Below are 22,099 nucleotides of genomic sequence, written 5' to 3' on the forward strand. Positions count from 1 at the left end.
CTTTTTAATCTTATAAAATTTAGGAGCCAATGGAAACCACTGGCAAACTACTTAACTGATACAAATGTAATTGGTCTTTTTTCAATTTATTTAATGTACTTTTGTTTTACTGGCCTTTCGGCAGGACCTTCTATATATCCCAGGCCTACAGGCATGTGCCATCCCACTGCAGTTCCTTATTTTATACAGAAAACATTCTTTGGTTTCCTAACATTTAAGTTCACTTGTTTGGCAAACAACCCAAAGAGCTCTATATTAAAATGGCACAACCACTACAGAGTATACACAGTATATAAAATATAGAGTCAACTAAGAGTAAAAACTGCTCTACTAAGACTTTAGATATAGTAAGTTTTATTCATCTGGTAGTACTTGATGCTCACAGGGCACCATACAACAAATTTAAAAAATACAATATGAAAAAAATCAAACAGCCAAAGAGATTAATACCATCAGAGGGCAATGCCCACAGAAAAAAACAAAAGCCCACGAAAAAACAAAAGCCCACAGAAAAACCCACCCTCTGTCCCCTTAAGAACATTAATTTCTTCCTGCCTAAGTTTGGCTTTAAGAAACATCAAAACAAAGTGCTTTGAGAAGAGTTAAAATTTCACATAGCATCTTTCACAAAAATTTATCACAAAATGCTTTTCTTATTCAATAAGCACACTAAATAATCCAAACATTGGTGAGCCTCTATTTGGTCCCAATCTTTGAGGTCCCAACCTTCAGTACTTTTTTCCTTCTCCAGCCCCAAATTATTTCCATCAGCAAAAATACCATGCTTAAAGAATAGCACTGTCTTTTTTGATCCACATTTCTACTGCAAGGTTTGTTTACCATAAATAGCAAGGGAACAAACAAACAAGCTACTTGAACTAAAAAAATACAATTAAATATTCCCGAGTTTAAAAAAAAAATCAAATTTTGGCTTTGAGAACCAACTGTATTAAATTCTCAAGATTAATAATTATGCAAGGTCATTTGAAATCAACTGTACAAAACAGCAATATAAAGGCGGGTTTGGGAATTTGTTTGACTCTACTACATAATGATACACTTTGTCAAGAAGTCAGACCACACACAGTGAACAGTAAGTTGTTACAAATCCTGCCCGAGAACATTTAATGCTCAGTATTAATTTTATAAAAGCCAAATACAAGCTATTTCTCATTAAGCCTCCAGAGCCAGAGACCTGGATATTAACAGTGGGAAGCACAAACTTCCTAGTTCCCACAGAAGTTTCAGAGTAGCAGAGTCATGTGCTAGCAACACTGACTGCAGAATTTCTTTCCCTTTAGAATTCACAAAATTACTAATGGAGACAAAACAAAATAGTGATAGAAAAAGTCTAAAACAAACTTGGGGCATAAAATGAGAAAAAAACAGAACATACTTAAATACTCTCTAGCAAACAGTAAGTTGTGCCTTAATGCTTAGTTCCTCTAGAGCTGGATGGCATTTTGGCTCATGCTGCACACTCAGATCAGTGTATTATCTAATTGCTAGGTACAAACTAAGCAAATTGAGACATCTTTGCTTTTGCCACTGTGCAGCATCATAAGGTCTCTGGAACAAGATGTGTCTCCCCCTTTCCATTATACCTGCTTCAAAGGGCAAAGGCCAGGTCACAGGCACCTTTTCAGACCCTGCATCTAGTAACAGTGACTAGGCATACAAATGACTGAATTAAATTAGTAGCTAACTGCAAAAGCCCAAAGAATGTCTTACTACCTTAGCATTTCTTAGCCTCACTCCCAACGGGAAGAAAACAGTTTTGAAGGAAAGATAGCTTTCCCACTTTCAAAATACAGACCATCAAGAGCTAGACATGACTTAAAAGACTTTCTTTATGCATGTTCATAAAGCATTTTGAGAAATCAAGAGGTGAAAGGTGCTATGTACGTACAAAACAATATTCAAGACAGTTCAGCCAGGTGCTGTTTTCCATGGTTTGGAATGGTTATGCTAGATGAGGGAACACTCTCAAAGCTACTCTTCTCATTGTTATCAACAGAACAATGGAATTTTGGCAGAGGCCATCACTTTATATAGTTTGTATTCTGCTATGTTCCATAATAAACCAGGTGACAGAAAAATGAAACTAAGCCACTTATTCTACACAAACCAATACTTTATCAGAGTTCTGCATTTTACAACTCATGTTCAAAAAACACACACAAATTAGCATTTTGTACACAAATGTTTATTTCTCAAACATTCCCTTTAAACACAAGGAATGAATTCTAAATCTTCATAAAGATGAATTAAAAATGAAATCCCTCCAGTATAGTGTAATCACTGTGTCCTTGGTCACTACTGGCATTTACTGCTTAACATCAAAAACAAAAGTTATTTAAAAGTCATGCTACTGGATTTCTACTCTTCTTCTATGACCAGCTCTACACTGATCTGCAATGTTTTAAAAGTTTATATCACCAAATTGAAGCAAGTTTAAGTTGTGAAACAGCTGTGTATTAGACACAAAATAAAATTACAAGATATAATCAAGTTCATAACGAATATAGGTGTTCTTATCATCATTGTAGATTCTTGGGTAATGTGCTATGAGAGCGTCCTGTGAGCCAATGTAGATGGAGTTGTAAATTTTCCAATAGACATCTCTGACTTTCCGAGCTGGGTGAAACAGACCCTAGAATAATGAGAAGGTAGCATTATTTCAATTTTCAAGAATATATATCTTTTAAAGATTTTTTTTTTAACTAATTTTTAATTATGTGTATGGGGCAGGGGTGACAGTGCTGGAGTTACAGGCTATTTTGAGTATTCTGATATGGGTGCTGGGAACTGAACTTGGGTCTTCTGGAAGCAGTACGTGTTCTTAAATACTGAGCCATTTCTGCAGGCCTAATATATATAATCTTAATCCAACTGCAAACTATAAGGACATGATTAGAAATATTTCCTTTTAAGAAAGATGGAAAATAAACTTTCAATTGCACGAAACTGTGACAGACAAAATCTAATTCCTACCTCAACAGGAACTGCTCTCCCATATGGTTCAATATATGTCCTACTGATAATTAGGAAGTAACTTAACTCCAATATAGTAAACAAAATCACTTTTCTGAGCAATCTTAAAATAAAGCAACAAATCGGGGGGGGAGCAAAAAACCACCTTTAACCTACCTGTAAGCAATACTGCAACATTCTACATGGTCCAATAGCAACTCTCAGGCCCTCTAGGGCTCCCATAACTGCCTGGATTACATGGGGAGATGTCTCGAACACATTGGGCCACACATAGTTCAATAAGTGATTCAGAGAATCTTCACAACCAAATCCATAAACACCAAGTGACATGTGTTGTACCACCGCACTAGCTGTTTGTCTGTGTACAAGGTCCCTAGTAGAACAGAAGGAGGAATTCTTTGTTAAATTACAGTCTTCATTTTGTAGGAAATATTCATTTGCCTATTAGCAACTGAATTACTAATTAGCATGTGACTCTCACATGAGTGACTAATTGCTAATATTCTTAACCTGTTACCTCATTTAATAGTAAGTCACATGTAAGCATACACTAACTAAATTAAAATTAAAGCTACTTTCATGTAGATATTACTTCATTCAAAAATTTCAATTTGAGAAGAGAAAATTAAGACCCTACACAAATGCCTTATCCACTCCATAATTATTCTGAATGTAAACTCGGATAAAATAAACATTTGCCAAGATATTAACAATCTCTCAAAAGTGTAGAAAAAAAAAGATTTTTTTTGTTTATGTGGTACTCTGGCTGTCCTGAAACAAACTATGTAGACCAGGTTGGTCTGGAACTCAGAGATCTACCTGCCTCTGCCTCAAGAGTGCTGAGATTAAAGGCAGACACCACCACACCTGGCCCATAAAAAAAGATCTTTATTTCACTTAGTATTTTACTTATTCACCATAATATAATTTGTTCATCATAATGAAGCAGTTACTTCTCAATAATTTTTCCAACTCAAGTAGTCTTTTCATTCAGTAATTTTCAATTGAATTACTACCTCAATTTATTATACAGAACACAATTTTTAACCTCAGGTCACATCTAGCAATGGCTGTAATGCTCAGAAACAAGGAAAGGTGGTGGTTTATTCTTACTTTGGTCCCAAGAAGGCAGGCTTCTACAAACAACAATTACTAGTTTGTCTCCAAGTCTTATGTATATACTTTCTGGTACCATACTGAGTTGAGTTTAAGTGGCCCTTAATGAAGGTCACTGAGTGACTTTGGCTAATGGGATTTGAATCCAGGGCCTCGGGCATGGTAGACAAGTGCTCTACTACTGAGCAGTATACCCCCACCAAATCTTTAAAAAAATATTTTTTTTTGGTTTTTTTGAAACAGGGTCTCCCTGTAGCCCCAACTGTCCTGGAACTCACTATGCAGACCAGGCTGGCCTTGAACTCACAGAGATCTGCCTGCCTCTGCCTCCTGAGTGCTGGGATTAAAGGCATGTGCCACCATGCCTGGCAAATCTTAAGATTTTATAGACAGGACAGGCTTACTAAATTGCACTGGTGGGCATGGAATTTTCAATCCTCCTGCTTCAACCTCTAGTAGCTCAGATTACAGGTTATACCATGCCCAGTTAAAAACTTTAATCTGTACATAAAAGGAACCAGCTAAAAATTAAAGCAGCCAATGAAACTATTTGGACTCTCCTAGTACAATTAAGTCTGTACATCAATCTGGATGGTAAAAAAGATACCGAGACTCTTATCAGTACTGAACTAGTGGCTGCTACCATCTGAACCACAGGGGCCTACGAAAGGAAAAGTATGGCTCTAGAAAGCTATGTTTACTTTCAATAAAAAGCTAAAAAACTGCAGATTGGCTGGGAATGTGGTTCATTTGGTGGTATGCTTGCTTAGCATGCATTGAGCCTTGAGTAGGATATTCAGCACTGAATAAAAATGGGTGTAGTAACCAATGCCTGTAATCCCAGCACTCTGGAAGTGGAGGTAGAACAATAGGAAGTTTATTTAAAAACAAAATTCAACCACCTATTTCAAAACATGTTTAGGTAACACATATGGAAGTTGACTGGGCAGGGTGGGGGTGGGGAGCCACAGGACAAGACATGAACAAGAAAATCTGAGTAACCACAACATCATAAATCTCAAAGTAAGAAATTATACAAGCTGGATATACTAGCCCACACCTTTAACTTAGCACTCAGGAGGCAGACAAAGGAAGATCTCTGTGAGATCAAGGCCAACTGGGGGCTACAGGGATATCCTGTCTCAAAAAAAGAAAAAAACAAAAAAACAAAAAAGGAGGAGGACTGGAGAGTTATTTTACTCCACAGTTAAGAGCACTGGCTGCTCTTGAAAAGGATCCAGGTTCTGTTCCCTGTACCCACATGGTGACAAACAACAGTTAACTTCAGTTCCAGGGGATTTGACACCCTCTTCTGGCCTCCACGGGTACTGCACAAATGTGGTGCACTTGTACACACAGGCAAAACACATACACATTTTTAAAAAAAAAATTTTTTTAATTAAAAAAAGGCAGAGTAGCCGGGTGTCGTGGCGCACACCTTTAACCCCAGCACTCGGGAGGCAGAAGCAGGCAGATCTCTGTGAGTTTGAGGCCAGCTTGGTCTACATAGTGAGTTCCAGGACAGCTGGGGCTTCAGAGAGACCTTGTCTCAAAAAGACCCAAAAATAAAAAAAAGAGGCAGAGTGGCTGGTCATGGCAGCACATGCCTTTAATCTCAGCATTCAGACAGTCAGGAGGCAAAAGCAGGTAAGTTACTCTGAGTTTAAGCCAGCCTGGTCCACAGAGTGAGTTCCAGGCCAGCTAGAGCTAGATATTACTATCTATCTGTATCAAAAAACTAAAACAAACAAAAAAGCCCTTAATGAATGCTAAAATAAAACAGAATTGTTAATTCTCTTCCTGCATTCAGTTCAAGTCACTTACCTATCCATTAAAGCATCTTCAAGTAAGGGCGTTACAGCATAAATGTAGTCTTTTCCCATTTCACCAATATATTCAAACAAGAAGGAGAGGGATTTTAATACTCCATTTTGAACATTAAGTTCAGGAACTCTGTATTCATTCATTAAGGCAGGGAGTACTGTGAAGGGTGAACATGTTTCAGCAACAATAGCTATTGCTACAGTGGTACAAACTCTGTTCTGCCTCTCCTGAACTTTGAGGTTGTTTAAAAGCGTAGCTAATACATCATGAGGGCTGAAAAAAAACAACAAATATGTCAGCAAATTATAATATTACAAGTTAAAATGCAAAGAAAAATAATAGTCATTAGCAATCATGAATTTTATGATAAAATTCAATACTTTAACATTACTAGGATTACAGTTTTTACTTAAGAACTTCATATAAATTATCTGCTTTTTAAAATTAATTTATATGAACTCATTTTCAATTTTTTTTACTCTTTAAACTTTATGAAATATAAGAAAATTTGATCAAATGTTTAAATTGAGTGGTCAAACAGACTCCAGAACTAGGATACCTTATAGACGCAAGTATCCAATACTCTGGACTCCCATACTCAAGCATATAAAATCCATGTTCCTTTTCTTCCATTCCACACATTTTCATTACATATACTATATCCCCCCCCACCCCCTTTCTTGAGCAGGGTCTTGCTTGCTATATAATTCTCCCTGGCCTGGAACTCATTATGTAGACCAGGCTGAGCTAAATTTCTATCAGTTCTGCCTGTCTCTCATGCTTTAAAAAAAATTTTTTTTTCCTACATTGGGGCTATAATCAGTTCTTCATAACTATTTGTTGCCAATTTTTTAATCACATCACCACTGAAACAAATATACTATTATCAAGAAATGAGAAGTAGGGGGGCTGGAGAGACAGCTCAGTGGTTAAGAACACCAACTGTTCTTGAAGAAGACCAGGGTTCGAATCCCAGCACCCACATGGCAGCTAACAACTGTCTGTAACTCCTGTTTCAGGGGATCTGACAGCCTCTTCTGTCTTCCACGGGCACTGCACAACAAGGGTGCACTTACCTACATGCAGGCAATACACACATACGCATAAAATTTAAAAAAAAAAAAAATGAGAAATGTGAATTTATCCTGAAATTAGTTCTAACCAGACTTTTGTGGGTTTTTAAAAATTATTTTTCTAGTTGTCCTAGTTTCCTTTCTGTTACTGTGTTTTATAAAGTACTGACCAAGCCAGGCGCGGTGGTTCACGCCTTTAGTTCCAGTACTTGGGAGGCAGAGGCAGGTAGACCTGAGTTCGAGGCCAGCCTGGTCTGCATAGTGAGTTCCAGGCCAGCTGGGACTACAGGGAGACCCTATCTCAAAAAGACAGACAAAAAAAAAAAAACTAAGAAAATATTTTAAAATACGGAGGGTCAATAAAATGAAATGCCTTTTCAACTGATTATATAATGCCTCAAAATATATTGCTATATGAAAGCACTTTCCAAAACCAATTATTTTACTATAATGTAATAAAAAACAAAGATAATACTCACCCAATGGCCTTTGCAATGTAACCAAATGTATTGACTGTAGCTCTACGAATAGCTTTTTTGTGAGCTTTTAAGAGCTCTAAAAGCTCAAAGCAAATCCTCATCCACTCTCTTGCAGATACATACTCAGCTCCCCTAATTAAAAAATAAATAAATACTTTTGTTAGGGTGTTCTATTTGTAGTGCTAAGGATCAAACCCAGGGCCTTATGCTTACCAAATAAGCATTCTACCCTCCTTCTATCCCTAGTCCTAATAAACACTGTCAAAGGTAAATGTGCATATTCAATTCTAAAATCACGATTAACTAATTTTAAATATTAAATGAAAGCTATTGTCACTCTTACGAAAGGCTGATTTAGTGTTAAAACTATACTGCCACTTATTTCCTATGACCAGCAAACTAAAATTTGACTGAAAATATTAATTTAGGATATCCTGATCATATGTACTTATATTAACAAAATTAAGCAAATCTTGCTAAATGAATACAAACTGGCTAAATACAAGAAGGAATACTACTCATAAAAATGTTTAAGTAGGGCTGGAGAGATGCCAAGCGGTTAAGAACACTGGCTGCTTCTTGCAGAAGACCAGGGTTCGAATTTCAGCACCCACATGATAGCAAATAACTGTCCATAACTCCAGTTCCAGGGGATCCAACAGCCTCTTCTGTCCTCCGGGCATTGCATACACAGGTGCACTTACCTACACGCAGGCACTACACACATACACATAAAATAAAAATATTTTTAAAAAATGTTTAAGTAATCTGCTTACCTGTCAGCAATACGTCCAACAAGATCAATACAATTCTCTTGTACTTTTTCATGCCTGTTCTTTAAGATGGGGGTAAGTCTAGGCAGGAGATCTTTAATTGGTGGTGTCATCTTATGCATACCTATTTAACAAAAATCAAGAAACTATCAATATCTGAACTACAACTTTTGCTCACTTTTCGTTTTCTTTGCAATGTAATACATACATCTAGGCATAAATACACACTTAGAAGCTACCTATGGAAAGAGAAAGCCCCAGGCTAACTAGAATTGGAATTGTTTTTAGCTGTTTTTTAACAGCTTCTGATTACATGTAAGAATGACAGAAATCAATGAACTATTTAATGAATGATGGTTACTCAGCAACAAAAAGTTTTATTTGATTCTGAAATGTTATTTGTACACTGATATTTAAATATGGGGACAGCCTATGTTCTGGCAATATACAACAATATAAGCCAGAGGTAGACATGTAAATCAAAGCAAAATTTTCCAGAAAGGGCCCCCTTACCCTTTAACTGCAAAACAAACAGATCTCCAGTCTCCCTGCAATGCAGGGCATACTTGGATGGTATTTACACCTACGAAGAGAGAAAAAAGGAAGCAGCTGGCAGGGGCTCTTGCTCTATCTAGAACTGCTTGCTCTGATTCTCCATTGCTTTCCCCATGTTTCCCTAACAGTCAGAAATCATTTTTTCTACAATATGGTTTAGAACTCCCTGTAAACCCACAAGTGGCTAAGTAACTCATTATTGATAAGTCACTAACAAGTATACAAGACTGGGCTGACCTGGTAACTACATGCAAGTGCAACAGTTCAAAGATCTATATTGCATAAACACTCTTAGTAAAATGGGAAAAACAGTGGCTATCAACAGCCAGCTCTTCTGAACTCCTGGCCCTTTCTGCCACTCTTCAGCCTAAAGGGGTTATTTCTGACAATGTTATATTCAAACAGTGGAAGTTTTAACACAGGAAGCGCTATATTTGCTTTATCATACTTCCTTCCCCTAAAAGAACAGAAGCTTCTCTCTTAATACCCAAGATTGTTTTATACACACACATACACACACACACACACACACACATATATATATATATATGTATGTATGTATGTATGTGTTTACTTAGGACTAAAAGACTGAATTATGGTTTTTAAGACTTGGGTATAAAAAGACAAGATGGTAACAGTTCACTTTTCCTAGTTATCCTCTGAACTCACAGCAAGCAAAAAAAAAAAATATATAACCACCTGTCATACCATCGTACTAAATACAGAAGACTGAACAGAAACAAATTGTTAAAACTAAATTACAACTTCAAGCTGCCTCTCTCTCTTATAGAACATGAGTATTTTTCAGCTGATGTACTAGTTCTATTAGGATCTTCTATCCATTATTTCAAAGCCTTCTGAGCTGCAAGTATTTCCTCTAATGGGTTCTAAATTTACCCTTTTAACTATTTTAGTAAAATATTAATGGACATAGGATGATAGGACTTTCATGATATTCTCTGACATACAATCTTGAAGAGCATAAAAAGAAAAAAAAAGGAAAAAAAAAAAATCAACCAACACCTAAATATGAAATCTATAATTTGTTTTCAAAATACAATGAAAGTTAAAAACCAAATTCTCACAGGACCAGCGAATTCCATACCTATTACATTTACAATAGCCTTCAGTGCTCCAAGAATGCTGCCCAATACTTCAGGATACTCTTCACCCAAATATTCATACAACACCACACCCAAGTGCCCCATCAGTTTTTCCTATAATAAAACAAATGTTGAAATGTTACTATTTACTTCAAACTACCTTTTGAAAAAATACAAATATGATACCCAGGATTACCTCTTGACAAGTCTTCATCACAACAGCAGTTCGAGAAATCAAGTCAGCAGCTTGTTGTCTAACTTTTGCTGATTTATTATTTAAACGCCACAAAACTGTACCACAGATCTGAGGCAAGTATGGTTTGACTCGTTTGCCAAGAGCATTGACTACTGTGCCAAAGCCATTCAACATTACTGAATCCTAAAAGAGAAAGACTAAGTCATTTTTTTAATTCACTAAAAATCACAATTTAGTTTCCTTATGACTGACAGCTGATTTTTAGCACTATTTCCAAGCACCCAAACAACACCTGCCTTTTTCTCTTTTATTCACTTCAATCCAAAAATCTAAGAGAAGAACATCTGGTAAACAACTGAGGAATTTTTTAAAAATCAGTATTTTAAAACTGCAAATTAGGCCAGGCCGTGGCACATGCCCTGTAGCCCCAGCACTTGAGAGGCAGAGGCACGCAGATCTCTGTGAGTTCGAGGCCAGCCTGGTCTACATAGTAAGTTCCAGGCCAGCTAGAGGCTACAGGGAGACCCTGCCTCAAAAAGACCAAAAATTAAAATTCAATTTTTTTTTAAACCTGCTAACTCATCAGATTTTTGCTGTTCTGGGGACTGAACCTGGGACTTCATGCATGCTAGACAAGCTCTCTCCCAAAGAAAGAAAGAAAGAGAGAGAAAGAAAGAAAAGAAAAAGAAATAAAAACCAAACTAAACAAAACAAAAAACCTGCAAATTAGGGGCTGGAGAGATACTGCTCAGCAGTTAAGAGCACTGGCTGCTCTTGCAGAGGACCAGGAATTGAAACCCAGTACCCACATCGCAGATGACAACTGTCAGTAACTCCAGTTCCAGGGGATCCGACGCCCTCTTCTGACTTCTGCAGGCACTCCATGACACAGGTGCACTTACATACATATAGGCAATACCCTCATATACATAAAATAAAAATAAAAATTGAAACCAGGCATGGTTGTGCATGCCTTTAATTCTAGCACTCTGGAGGCAGAGGCAGGCAAATCTCAGTGAGATAGAGCCTAGTCTACATAGCAAGTTCCAGGCCAACTGGGGCTACAGGGAGACCCTGTCTCCAAAAGGCAAAACAAAAATCAAATCAATTATTTTAAGTTGAAAAATAAAAATTTCAGGTGGGTATGGTGGCTGGTTCACGCCTTTAGTCCCAGCACTTGGGAGGCAGAGACGGGCAAATCTCTATGAGTTCAAGGCCAGCCTGGTCTATACAGTAAATTTCAGGCCAGCAGGGGCTACAGGGAGACCCTATCTCAAAATAAATAAATACACAAACAAATAAACAAATGAATAAAAATTTCAAATTTTATGACTGAAGAGATGGCTGAGTGGGTAAGAGCACTTGGCTGTTCTTTCAGAGAACCCAGGTTTAGTTCTCGGCCCCCACATGGGGCTAACAATTGTAACTACAGTTTCAGGGGATCCAACACATTCTGACTTCCACAGGCATTGCACAACAATACACTTACATACATGCAAGGAATACACTCATATGCATAAAATTTAAAAATAATTTTTTTGGGTGTCTTTTTGAGTCAGGTCCTGGAACTCACTATATAGACCAGGCTGACCTCAAACTCACAGAGATCCACCTCCCTCTGCCTCCCAAGTGCTAGGACTAAAGGCATGCGCCACCACACCAGCAAAGTAAATATTTTTTATTTCAAATTTAAGCTACTTTTTAGGGAAATTTGCTTAAAAAGTAATATTGTTTTCTACACATACGAAAGTCACTAGCAACTGCTCAATCCAAGGGACCCATATGGGGAAGGAAAGAACTGGTTCCCAGTATTTGTTCTGACCAACACCAGCACTCAGTTCTCACATATGCCTACAAACACACAATGTACATAAGTAAAAATGTAACAACAAGAAAATTTAAAGTTAGTTGCCATTACCTCTGTAGTCTGTTCTTGGAAAGCATAGAGGATACCATCAATCAGTTGTTCTTCAAGTTTATGATCAATATCTGCTGCTCCCAGGTTGCCCATAATTTTCTCAATTGTTTCCATCACCATTTTCCGGTACTGTTCAGCTTCATCTTTCAGATCATCTACAATCCTAGATATAATTTCTGCTGCACCTACTTTGTTTGCCAACTCCACAGTAGTATCAACTAACTAGAAAGACAAAAGAAAACCTTTTAAAATCTATTATCTTTTATTCCAAGGAAATAAAGCAACATGAAAAGTAAAATATTCTAAGTATACAACTAATGCTAATGCTGGGAATGATTAAATCCTTACTAAACTTTAAAAGTGACTGTAGCTTGGTGTGGTAGTTTGTGCCTATAATCCCAGTACTTGAGCTGAGGCAAGGGGACCTTTTCAAGGCCAGTCTGGTTATACAGTGAGGTCAAGGCCAGGCTAGACCAAAGAGTGAGACCTTACCTCCAAAAATAAGATAAATAAAAGTGACCAAGTCACCTTCAGTGCAGTAGGCAGCATATCAGTCTCATAATCTGAAGGTCCTGAGTTCAAGCCTCAGATGGGGCAGTATTTTGCCAGGCGTGGTGTCACACGCCTTTAGTTCCAGCACTCGGGAAGCAGAAGCAGGCAGATCTCTGTGAGATCAAGACCACCTGGTCTACATAGCATAGGCCAGCTGGGGCTACAGGGAGACCCTGCCTCAAAAAAGAGAAGAAAAAAAAGTAACTAGAAATTTTACTGAGACAGACTGTCATGATATAGTACAGGCTGACCTTCAACTAGTGATCCTGTCTCAGTCTCCCAATTGTTGGGATTCCAAAAGTACACCAGCATGCCCAACAGAAAACGTAAATGAGTGAATCTAAGCCAAGGTTGAATCAAAGTAAAACTACAAGCTCAGTAGAGGACTTGAGACTATGCATGAAGCCCTGGGTTAGATCTCCAGTATTCAATAAATGTGGTACACGCCTGTAATTTCAACACTTGGGAGGTAGAGACTAAAGATCATTCTTGGCTATACAGCAAGATCCAGACCAAGCCAAGATGCATGAGACCCTATCTCCATAGCAAAAATAAAAACAATTCTAAGTAAAACTGTATTCGTGTTTTAGCTAGCCAGAGAAAGCCTGAATTTACTAGACAAATATCAACTCATAGTTTAGTATTTATCCTAAAATACACTATAGAACTGATGAGCTGGGTACAGTGGTACAATCCTGCAAATCCTAGCACTAGGAGTCTGATGCAGGAGGATCAAGAATTTGAGCTCAATCTGAGCTACAAAGTGAAACTTTGTCTTAAAAAATATATATATTGCTAGAGAGATGGCTCAGAGGTTAAGCACACTGTTTGCTACTGCAGAGGACCTGGGCTTTGTTCCCAATACCCATATAACTCCTAACAACAGTCCCAAACCATTGGTAACTCCAGTTCCCTCTTGGTCTCCATGGGTACTGCATACATAGGTGCACTCACAGCTAAACACTCATACACATACATTTTTAAAAATTATTTAAAAACAAAACAAAACAAAACAGGCTAGCAAGACGGCAAAAGGTATTTGCCCACCAAACCTGATGGCCTGAGTTCAGTCCCCAGGACCCACTGGTAGAAGGAGAAAGTCCTATACAAGTTGTCTTCCTAAGAGGAGTACCACAGTATCTAATTAAAAAGAAAAGCAGCCAGGCATGATGGCATATGTGCCTATAAGCCTAGCACTTGGGGCAGAGAGGGAAAAGGATAAAGACTTTAAGGTCATCCTCAGCTACATGATAAGTTAAAGGCCAGCGAGGCCTACAGGTGACCATGTCTTAAAAACAGGACTAAGCCGGGTGTGGTGGTACACCCCTTTAATCCCAGCACTTGGGAAGCAGAGGCAGAGGCAGGCGGATCTCTGTGAGATTGAGGCCAGCCTGGTCTACATAGTGAATTCCAAACCAGCTGAGGCTACAGGGAGACCCTGTCTCAAAAAGACCTAAATAAGGGGCTGGAGAGATGGCTCAGAGGTTAAGAACACTGGTTGCAGAAGACCCGATTCAAATCCCAGCACCCACATGGCAGCTAACAACTGTCCTAACTACAGTTCCAGAGGATCCGACAGCCTCTTCTGTCCTCCGCGGGTATTGCACGACGTGGGTGCACTTACCTACATGCAGGCAACACACACATACACATAAAATAAATAAACAAAATATTTTTAAAAAAATAAGTAAATAAATAGGCAGGCTTGGCTATACAGCAAGATCCAGACCAAGCAGTTTGAGGGTAACAAACCGCTTATTGGATTTTAGACCCCACCACAGGAGAGAATTCATGCCTGGTACAAGCTTGGTCAAAAGCCAGAGCTGAGATGGTCATGGGACCTGGGGGAGGGAGACCTACTATTGCCGTTTTGCTAAATGGACATGTTGTCAAGTGGCTTCTAAATATCTATTTTCACAATTACTGCTCTCGGCCTTGGTCAGATAAGTTTATTTTTGCATTGGTCAATGGTTAATGACTTTGCATTAAGAAATGATTAATATAGAGACTCACAACTGGTCAAAATGCAGAAAATAAATGACTATGGAGTACTCAGCCCTAAACAGGGCATCTGTATCACTCCCTCCAACTCTTAGGGAACATCACAGAAGAGGAAGCAGAAAGAATATAAGAAACAATGTAATGAGGATGGGGAAAGAGTTGTGAAATATTGTCTTCTGGACATGACATGGCCATTGCACTCATGAACTTACAGCAGCTGTGGTGACCTGCACAAAATTGGGTCTATCAACATTCCATCATGGGAGAGGGAGAGGCCTTTCCTCTCCCTGAGAAACTACTGGCAGTTAATAGTTGCTGGTAGAAGGGGAGTCCTTTTTCTTCAGTGGTGTAGCCACTATTATGTTGTCCATACTCCAGTAAATAACCTTCCACCCATGTTCAGGCAAGCAACCCTAATTAAACCAGTGAGCCACAAAACAAACAAATGACAAGGAAATTGAAATGAGACTAGCTAGAAGAAATATAGCCAATAAAAACAGTATGCTGAACCTGCAAAATGGCTCAGAATGTCAAAGTGCTCAGCCAAGTTCAATCCCTGGAACCAAAGGTGGAAGAAAGAAGTAACTCACAAAAGTTGCCCTCTGACCTCCACACACACAGGGCACATGTGTGAGTTATGGCTCAATGTGTCCTGACACATGTGTCCATACTCATACATATATCTCACACATCACACAGAATAATAATTAAATTTTTTTAAAAACTAAAATGAAAAACAGTATTGAAGAATGGGGCTCAGGACATGCTGACCCAAAATATGGTAGGCACCTCAACACTTGAGAAGATAGTAGAAACAGGAAGGTCATTGACCTCCCTGGGCAGATCAGTTAGGTAGAGGCAAGTCCTAACTCTCTCACTTGATCTGTCTCTTCCATCAAACCCAGTCACAAAAATACACAAGTGGGAGGCTGGAGAAATGGCTAAGTAACACTGGCTGCTCTCGAAGACGAGCCGGGTTCAAATCCCAGGACCCACATGGAGGTTAACAACCACCTGTAACTCCAGTTCCAGGGGATCCAACTCCCCTCCTGTCCTCTGTGGGCACTGCACGACAGGGGTATACTTACACACATGCAGGCAATACATTCATACACATTAAAGAAATAATTTTTTGAGTGCACAGTGGGAGCTGAAGAGATGGTTAAAAGTCTGTGCTACTTTTCCAGGACTAGAGTTTAGTTCCCAGCACCTATGTGAAGCTGCTTACAACTCCCTGTAACTCTAGCTCCAAAGAATGCAACACCTGCTTTTAGACTCTGTGGCTACCTGCACACACACATGTACACATACACATTCACATGCACAGATGCATATCAATAAAAATATTAAAAAGGGGGCTGGAAAGATGCTCAGGGGTTAAGAGCACTGACTGCAGAAAACCTGGGTTTGGTTCCCAGCACCTACATGGTGGCTAACAAGTCTGTAACTCCAGTTCCAAGAGATCCAACGCCCTTTCTGAACTCCACAGGCACTGCACGGCCCCAGTGCACTTACACACATGCAAGCAATACACTCATACACATAACAATAAATGTTTTTAAAAATCTGACAAGTTTTTTAAAAAATCTTAAAAAGAAAAAGCATGCCTAATGGAAAATTTATATTAAATCTGTATGCTTTTCCAAAAGAAAAGGAGAATTGACTTATAAGGTCTATCCATCTCCTTTCACTTAAAAGCATATATGAAATATAAGATAGTAGGAGCACATTACAGTATGCAATATACATTCAAAGTGAGTAAGGAATTAGTCAAAAGTATTTTTGAAAAACAAACTTTTAACAATAAAAACCTGTCAGGCACCAGGCATGGTGGTGCACACCTTTAATCCCAGCAACTGTGAGGCAAAGGCAGGCAGATTTTTGTGAGACAGAGGCCAGTTTGGTCTCCATGTAGAGTTCCACGTCAGTTGGGGCTGAAGGAAGAACCTGTCTCAAAAAGACCACCACCACCAACAAAAAGCCTACCTGTCGATAATTTCTTCTATCCAAAGCCATTCTGTGCTGCCAGAAGTGTTTAAAGAAAGGAGGCAGAATCTCTGTTTTAATATAATTTGCTTCTACACCATCTGTACCACAACATTGTTTTACCACCTAAAAGGTTAAAAAAAATACTAAATCAAACACAACATTGATACAATATAATGTAAGGTTTCTGTTTTTTTAATGTCCTAAATTCTCTTTGAATGTCATAAAACAAGCACAGTATGCTAACAAATCTGTACTCATAAATCTGAAATAATACCTTCAGTACAATTTTCTTCATTTCTTCATCAGGAGACTGGAATTCTCGAATAAGGATTAACATCACTTCTCTAGTATAGTAGTTAGCATATTCTGCATCCATAAGAGGAATAAGATACCCAATAGCCTTTAAGAAAGCAGCCAAACCCTGTTTTAAAATAAAAATGTATATAAATTTACTTTAGTAATTAGACGTAGATTGCTTAATGAGTAGAAGTCAAAACCAGAATCTAATGTGTAGATCACCTTTCCTCTGTGCTGGCGGATACCCTTCCATAAAGGTTTGAGTACAGAGTCAAAAGATTCGATACCATAAGGAGTTGCTGCTTCAGCCAAGGCGGCAATGGCCAAAGCACTGATGGTCCGAACTTTCTGCTGTTCATCAACAAGACCTACACAACCAAACACGTTTGAATTATTTACCAACACTGCCTAATTTCTACAACACAATACAGCAATGTATCTATTCATTACTCAAAGTACAAGAACTTTTAATTTACATAAAATTAGGCAAAAGCCAGTCTATCAGCAGAAAATATTACAAACTTCCATTTCAAAACAGAAGGTGTTTGTATAAATAAGCCCTTTCATTTATTTCCCTTAATAACAAAACTTTCAGGACAACTGATCTATAAAAGACAATGCTGTATGGGCTGGAGAGATGGCTCAGCGGTTAAGAGCACTGACTGCTCTTGCAGAAGACCCAGGTTCAATTCCCAGCACCCACATGGCAGCTAACAACTGTCTGTAACTCCAGTCCCAGGGGATCCAACAGCCTCTTCTGACCTCCGCAGGCATTGCACAACACGGGTGCACTTACCTACATGCAGGCAATACACAAATACACATAAAATAAAAAAAATTAAAATTTAAAAAACAAGTTTTAAAAAAAAAAAAAAAAAGACAATGCTGTCTTACAGCTTACCATGTTCAATGATTTCAACTAAACTTCTGAGATGTGGCAAGATGGCACAGCCCATAAGAATAGCTATCTGCTGTACAATCTTAATACCAGTGTGTCTCGCTTGCCAAGACTTCTTGCTTTTGCACACAGCTTTTAAGAAGGGCAATAAAGAAGGAATGCCCAGGGCAGAGGCTACAACAGCAAAAGCTCTAGCTGTTGTGTTTCGGACATACTCATCCATGTTATCTATGTCAGGTCTCATGGTAGAAATCATGGTAGCCAGACCAGCAGCCTGAAGAGAAAAGATACAACAGGAGCTTCAGTTTAGTATCTAAAATAATCCTCAACTTATAACAGGTTACAAACTTTCTTTTCTAGGAATTTAATGTAAATTACCTTTGCCAAATTAGAAATAATCTCTCGACCTTCCACTCTAGCATAGTAATCTTCATCAATCAAAAGTGGCTCGATGACTACAAGAATCTGAAAGAGAAAAAAACAGGAGTTACATTTCCATATCAATTAGTGATATACATGTAACATAAACACAGGAAATTTAGTTATTAAAGAACTTTGTTAATCAAGGGGCAGGATAAAGACTTTTATTTCCATAAAGCCAAGCCCCAGTTATAGATGAAACTTTGTGAAACCTATTAAGCATGTGTGGTGGTTTGAATGAGAATGTTCCCCCTATAGGCTCCAGGTGATGATGTCATTTTACTATTGGTGGCACTGTGTGAGGAGGTTTTGGAAGTTCGGTCTTACTGGAGGAATCACAAATCACTGGGGGTAGGCTAAGAGATTTCACAGTCCCATCTCATTTCCAGTTATGCTCTCTGCTTACAGGGCCTGTTTGAAGATGTGCACTCTCAGCTTTCTGCTCTGGCTGTCTCCTGCCACACCTCCCTGACCTGATGGGACTCTTACTCATCTGGAACCGTAAACCCAATAAACTCTTACTTCTATAAGTTGCCTAGGTCATGTTTTATCACAGCAACAGAAAAGAAACTAAGAAGTTCATACCAGTGAGGGGGCTGTTACTGTGAAGAACCTGGTCGTACTGGTTTCTGGAGGAATATGAAGCCTTCAGAAATTTTAGTTTAGACTAGAGTGCCCTCAGGGCAAAACCCCACCCAGCTAAACTTCCAGCTTAGAAAAGGCTAAAAGAATTTTCTGCTCCTAAAAAAACCACAATGTGCAAAAGCTGCTGATAATGTGAAGGAAGGCAGCAAAGGTCCATCCCAAGTTGAAAGCCTGCTGTTCATGTGGTATTGGCTTTAGAGGCATGAAAGACATAAGAGTGAAAGGGTCATTAATTCTTCCTCCGTGATTTCAGAGTCATTGAGGCCAGGCAGCTTACAAGAAGAGTCCCTTCATAAAGAATGCCCTAAACAGGCCAAGAGGCCATTAAGCGAAGCTGTAAAGGTGAAGCCTGGTTGTCAATGGAGATCCCAGGATGTTGGAGACGCCAGAGTCATGAGCCATCTGCTAAGGAGAGCTACATACAGTGAGTAGTACCAACCCAAGAGAGAAATGTACATTGCAGACAGGAAAGCTGAAAGGGCAGAGCCATCTAAGCCCTTTGGAAGTAAAATAACAGTAGCCAGACATGGAGTTAAAGGATTTGGAATAGGAATGTATGTTCAGTTCCATTATATGTTGGAAGTATATGATTTGTCTGTTTGATTTTGCAGGGGCTTACAGTTAAGAGTGGCTTGAGTCTCAGAAGAAACTGGATATTAGATGACTGAGTAATGCTGAGACTGTTAAAAGACTATGAGGACTTTTGAATCTGAACTAAACGCATTTTGCTTTATGGTACGGTCGTGAATCTATGGGCACCAGGGAGTGATTTGTGGTCTCTTGAAGAGAATGATCCCCATAGGCTCCAAATATCTAAATACTGGATCACTATGTAAACTAACAAAGATTCTTTATGTAAATATAGAGCAATACCTGTTGTCATTCTGTCAACAAAAGCAAATAGAAAAATAGTATCAATTCACTATATTAAAAATGGCAAGAAATTTACATATACCTTTATTTGTATGTATTATGTTTGCTTCTAAAAAGAAAAATATCTGGAAGACAAGTACAGTAGTGGTGACGGTTAACCTAAATTATCAACCTGACAGGATCTAGAATCACCAGGGATATGGGCTTCCAGGCCTGCCTGCAAGGATTAGCTTGATTATGTTAACTGTAGTGAGAAGATACATCTTAATTGTGGATGAGACCATTCCCTGGACAGAGAATCCTGCACTAGTATGCATTCAAGTGTGGATGCGACATGCCCAGATGTCTCAAGCTCCTGCCGCTGTGATTTCTTCACCATGCTTGAATCACGAGCCGAAATAAACCCTTAAGGTACTTTTGCCAGGGTATTCTATCACAGCAACAGGAAAAGAAATTAAGGCAGTAGTGTATACCTATACTTCTAGTGTTTCTGGAAGTTGAAGCAAAGAGGATCTCAAGTTTTGAGGTCAGCAGTAGTAACACAGTAAGTAAACAAAAGATTGGAAGACATGCAAATTCATTCAACGTTAACTCTGCGCAGGGTATAAGTGGGTGAACTTTCCCTACTACACATGTACAGAATCAGTTCAATTTTTTGAATTTTTAAATTTCAAGAATACAAGACAAATTGCTAAAATAAATAAGACCCTGGCTTCCTTTCATATTGAAAACTAAAGAATATTAAACCATAAGAAACACTAATTGAGAACAAACCTTGTGCACATATGGTCGTACTAAGTCATCAAGTTTGTATAATATTCTATCAATAACTTTCACAAGTAAATGACGCTCTTGATCCTCAAGTGTAGGAGACATCAGCAGAGGAAGAATCTGATTAAACAAAGGTCCAGCTCCAAATTCTCGGGCTTTATCAGTAATTTGACGTAATGCAGCCTGAGGGAAAAACAGGAGGAAAAAAATGGATGCTTTCTTAATGATCAAAGTATTCTGAAAGAACAGATTACTTCAGGAAGACTTTATAAACTTAAGGGGGAAAAAAGGGGAGGTGGTAATTCAGGAGCCAGCAAGATGGCTCAGCAGGTAAAAGTGCTTGTCACCAAGTTGGCCAACTGCACTTTGGTTCCCAGGACCCACATGGTGGAAGGTGAGAGGAGTTTTGTCACCAAGTTGGCCAACTGCACTTTGGTTCCCAGGACCCACATGGTGGAAGGTGAGAGTAAACTCCAGAAAGTTGTCCTCCAAATTCTACATGTTCACCATGGTACACATGTGCACACACATACACAAATGTAATAAAAATTTTTTAAAAGAGGCTAATTTACTAGCTCTATAGAACCAAAAAAGTATGTATAATATGCCTTAGTTCCCCTTAAAGGGCCTTCCATCTTCAAAACACTTGTTTATAATACAACTTATATTAAGTCTGCAAACTAATTACCTTTAAGTTCTAAAGGTATTTCAAAAGCTCTCAAGGACTAAAAAGAGGATTTAACTTTTTTATACCCTCATTAGAATAAGATCCTTTGATTAAAAGAATTAAACTTCACTGAGCCTGGGGCACAAATTTATAATCCCAAATAGCCAGAGCAGAGGCTATATAAAGAACCAAAGTTCAAGGTCTTCCTGAGCTACAGATCAAGTTCAAGGTCAGACTTAAGGAACAATGAGAGGCCCCATCTCCAAATAAAAAGTAAAATAGGAACCAGGGCAAGGAGTGATGGTTTATTTTGATAACTGCAACATCAGGAAGCTAAGGAAGAGGACTGCTCTAAGAAGGAGGCCAGCCTGGGCTACAGTATGAGACTCTAGAAGTGATAAACATAATAATTTAACAAACCAGTACGTACCTTCCTCATTGGAGGTGTACCATTCTTAATTTTTAAAAGCAATTTCATTATTTTTCTCTCTTTTTGCTCTTCTGGACTAAGTGTTGATTCATCAACATCAACCTAAAATAAAATTTAAAGGTAGTCAGGACAATGACTCCCAGACAAAAAAGAAAGCAGTACTTCACTTCTGCTATTATCACTTACCAACAGTTTATCAAAGTATTGAATGTCATCAGGTTTTAAAAATGGGAGATTTCCAGATGGCTGATCATTAACACTTTTCATAGTTCTATCTTCAGTTTGCATGTGGAAACCAGTCATACCGCCCAAAGGTGTGGGAGTTGCTGTCAGCTTTCGAGCTGGAGTTCGAATAGGAACATAACCAGCTGGAGGAGGGAGCACCTAACAGATTACAAGACACTTAGTTACCTTGCCACTATATATTCAAAGACAACATAATGAGTAGCATTTGTACTTAAGAGATTTTATAATTTATGAGCTCAGAAGCTTTTTATTTACCTGAAGGAAAAAACATAATTCACT

The 22,099-nt window shown here is 38.5% G+C and overlaps 1 protein-coding gene across 2 annotated transcripts in view; it reads right to left on the reverse strand.

The window, feature by feature from the left end:
* Nucleotides 1–1,885: 1,885 nt before the first annotated feature.
* The window catches only part of Sf3b1 (splicing factor 3b subunit 1), a 49,319-nt gene continuing 29,105 nt past the window's right edge, over nt 1,886–22,099 (reverse strand). The window contains exons 10-25 of one of the 2 annotated variants that reach the window (XM_008848288.3): nt 21,761–21,958; nt 21,575–21,676; nt 20,481–20,660; nt 18,147–18,233; nt 17,772–18,042; nt 17,093–17,238; nt 16,848–16,994; nt 16,571–16,696; nt 12,032–12,253; nt 10,114–10,296; nt 9,920–10,031; nt 8,263–8,383; nt 7,487–7,618; nt 5,935–6,207; nt 3,151–3,367; nt 1,886–2,653 (exon numbers count right to left, since the gene is read on the reverse strand). In XM_008848288.3, the coding sequence (XP_008846510.1) occupies nt 2,495–2,653; nt 3,151–3,367; nt 5,935–6,207; nt 7,487–7,618; nt 8,263–8,383; nt 9,920–10,031; nt 10,114–10,296; nt 12,032–12,253; nt 16,571–16,696; nt 16,848–16,994; nt 17,093–17,238; nt 17,772–18,042; nt 18,147–18,233; nt 20,481–20,660; nt 21,575–21,676; nt 21,761–21,958 (2,676 nt within the window). In that variant the 3' untranslated portion in view covers nt 1,886–2,494. Of the gene's footprint in view, nt 2,654–3,150; nt 3,368–5,934; nt 6,208–7,486; nt 7,619–8,262; nt 8,384–8,772; nt 8,843–9,919; nt 10,032–10,113; nt 10,297–12,031; nt 12,254–16,570; nt 16,697–16,847; nt 16,995–17,092; nt 17,239–17,771; nt 18,043–18,146; nt 18,234–20,480; nt 20,661–21,574; nt 21,677–21,760; nt 21,959–22,099 lie in introns of those variants that run through there. The other variant, XR_003846259.1, reaches the window with a different exon arrangement.

Source organism: Nannospalax galili, unplaced genomic scaffold (genome assembly GCF_000622305.1).
Source record: "Nannospalax galili isolate Female #2095 unplaced genomic scaffold, S.galili_v1.0 scaffold1024, whole genome shotgun sequence".
Lineage (NCBI taxonomy): Eukaryota > Metazoa > Chordata > Mammalia > Rodentia > Spalacidae > Nannospalax > Nannospalax galili.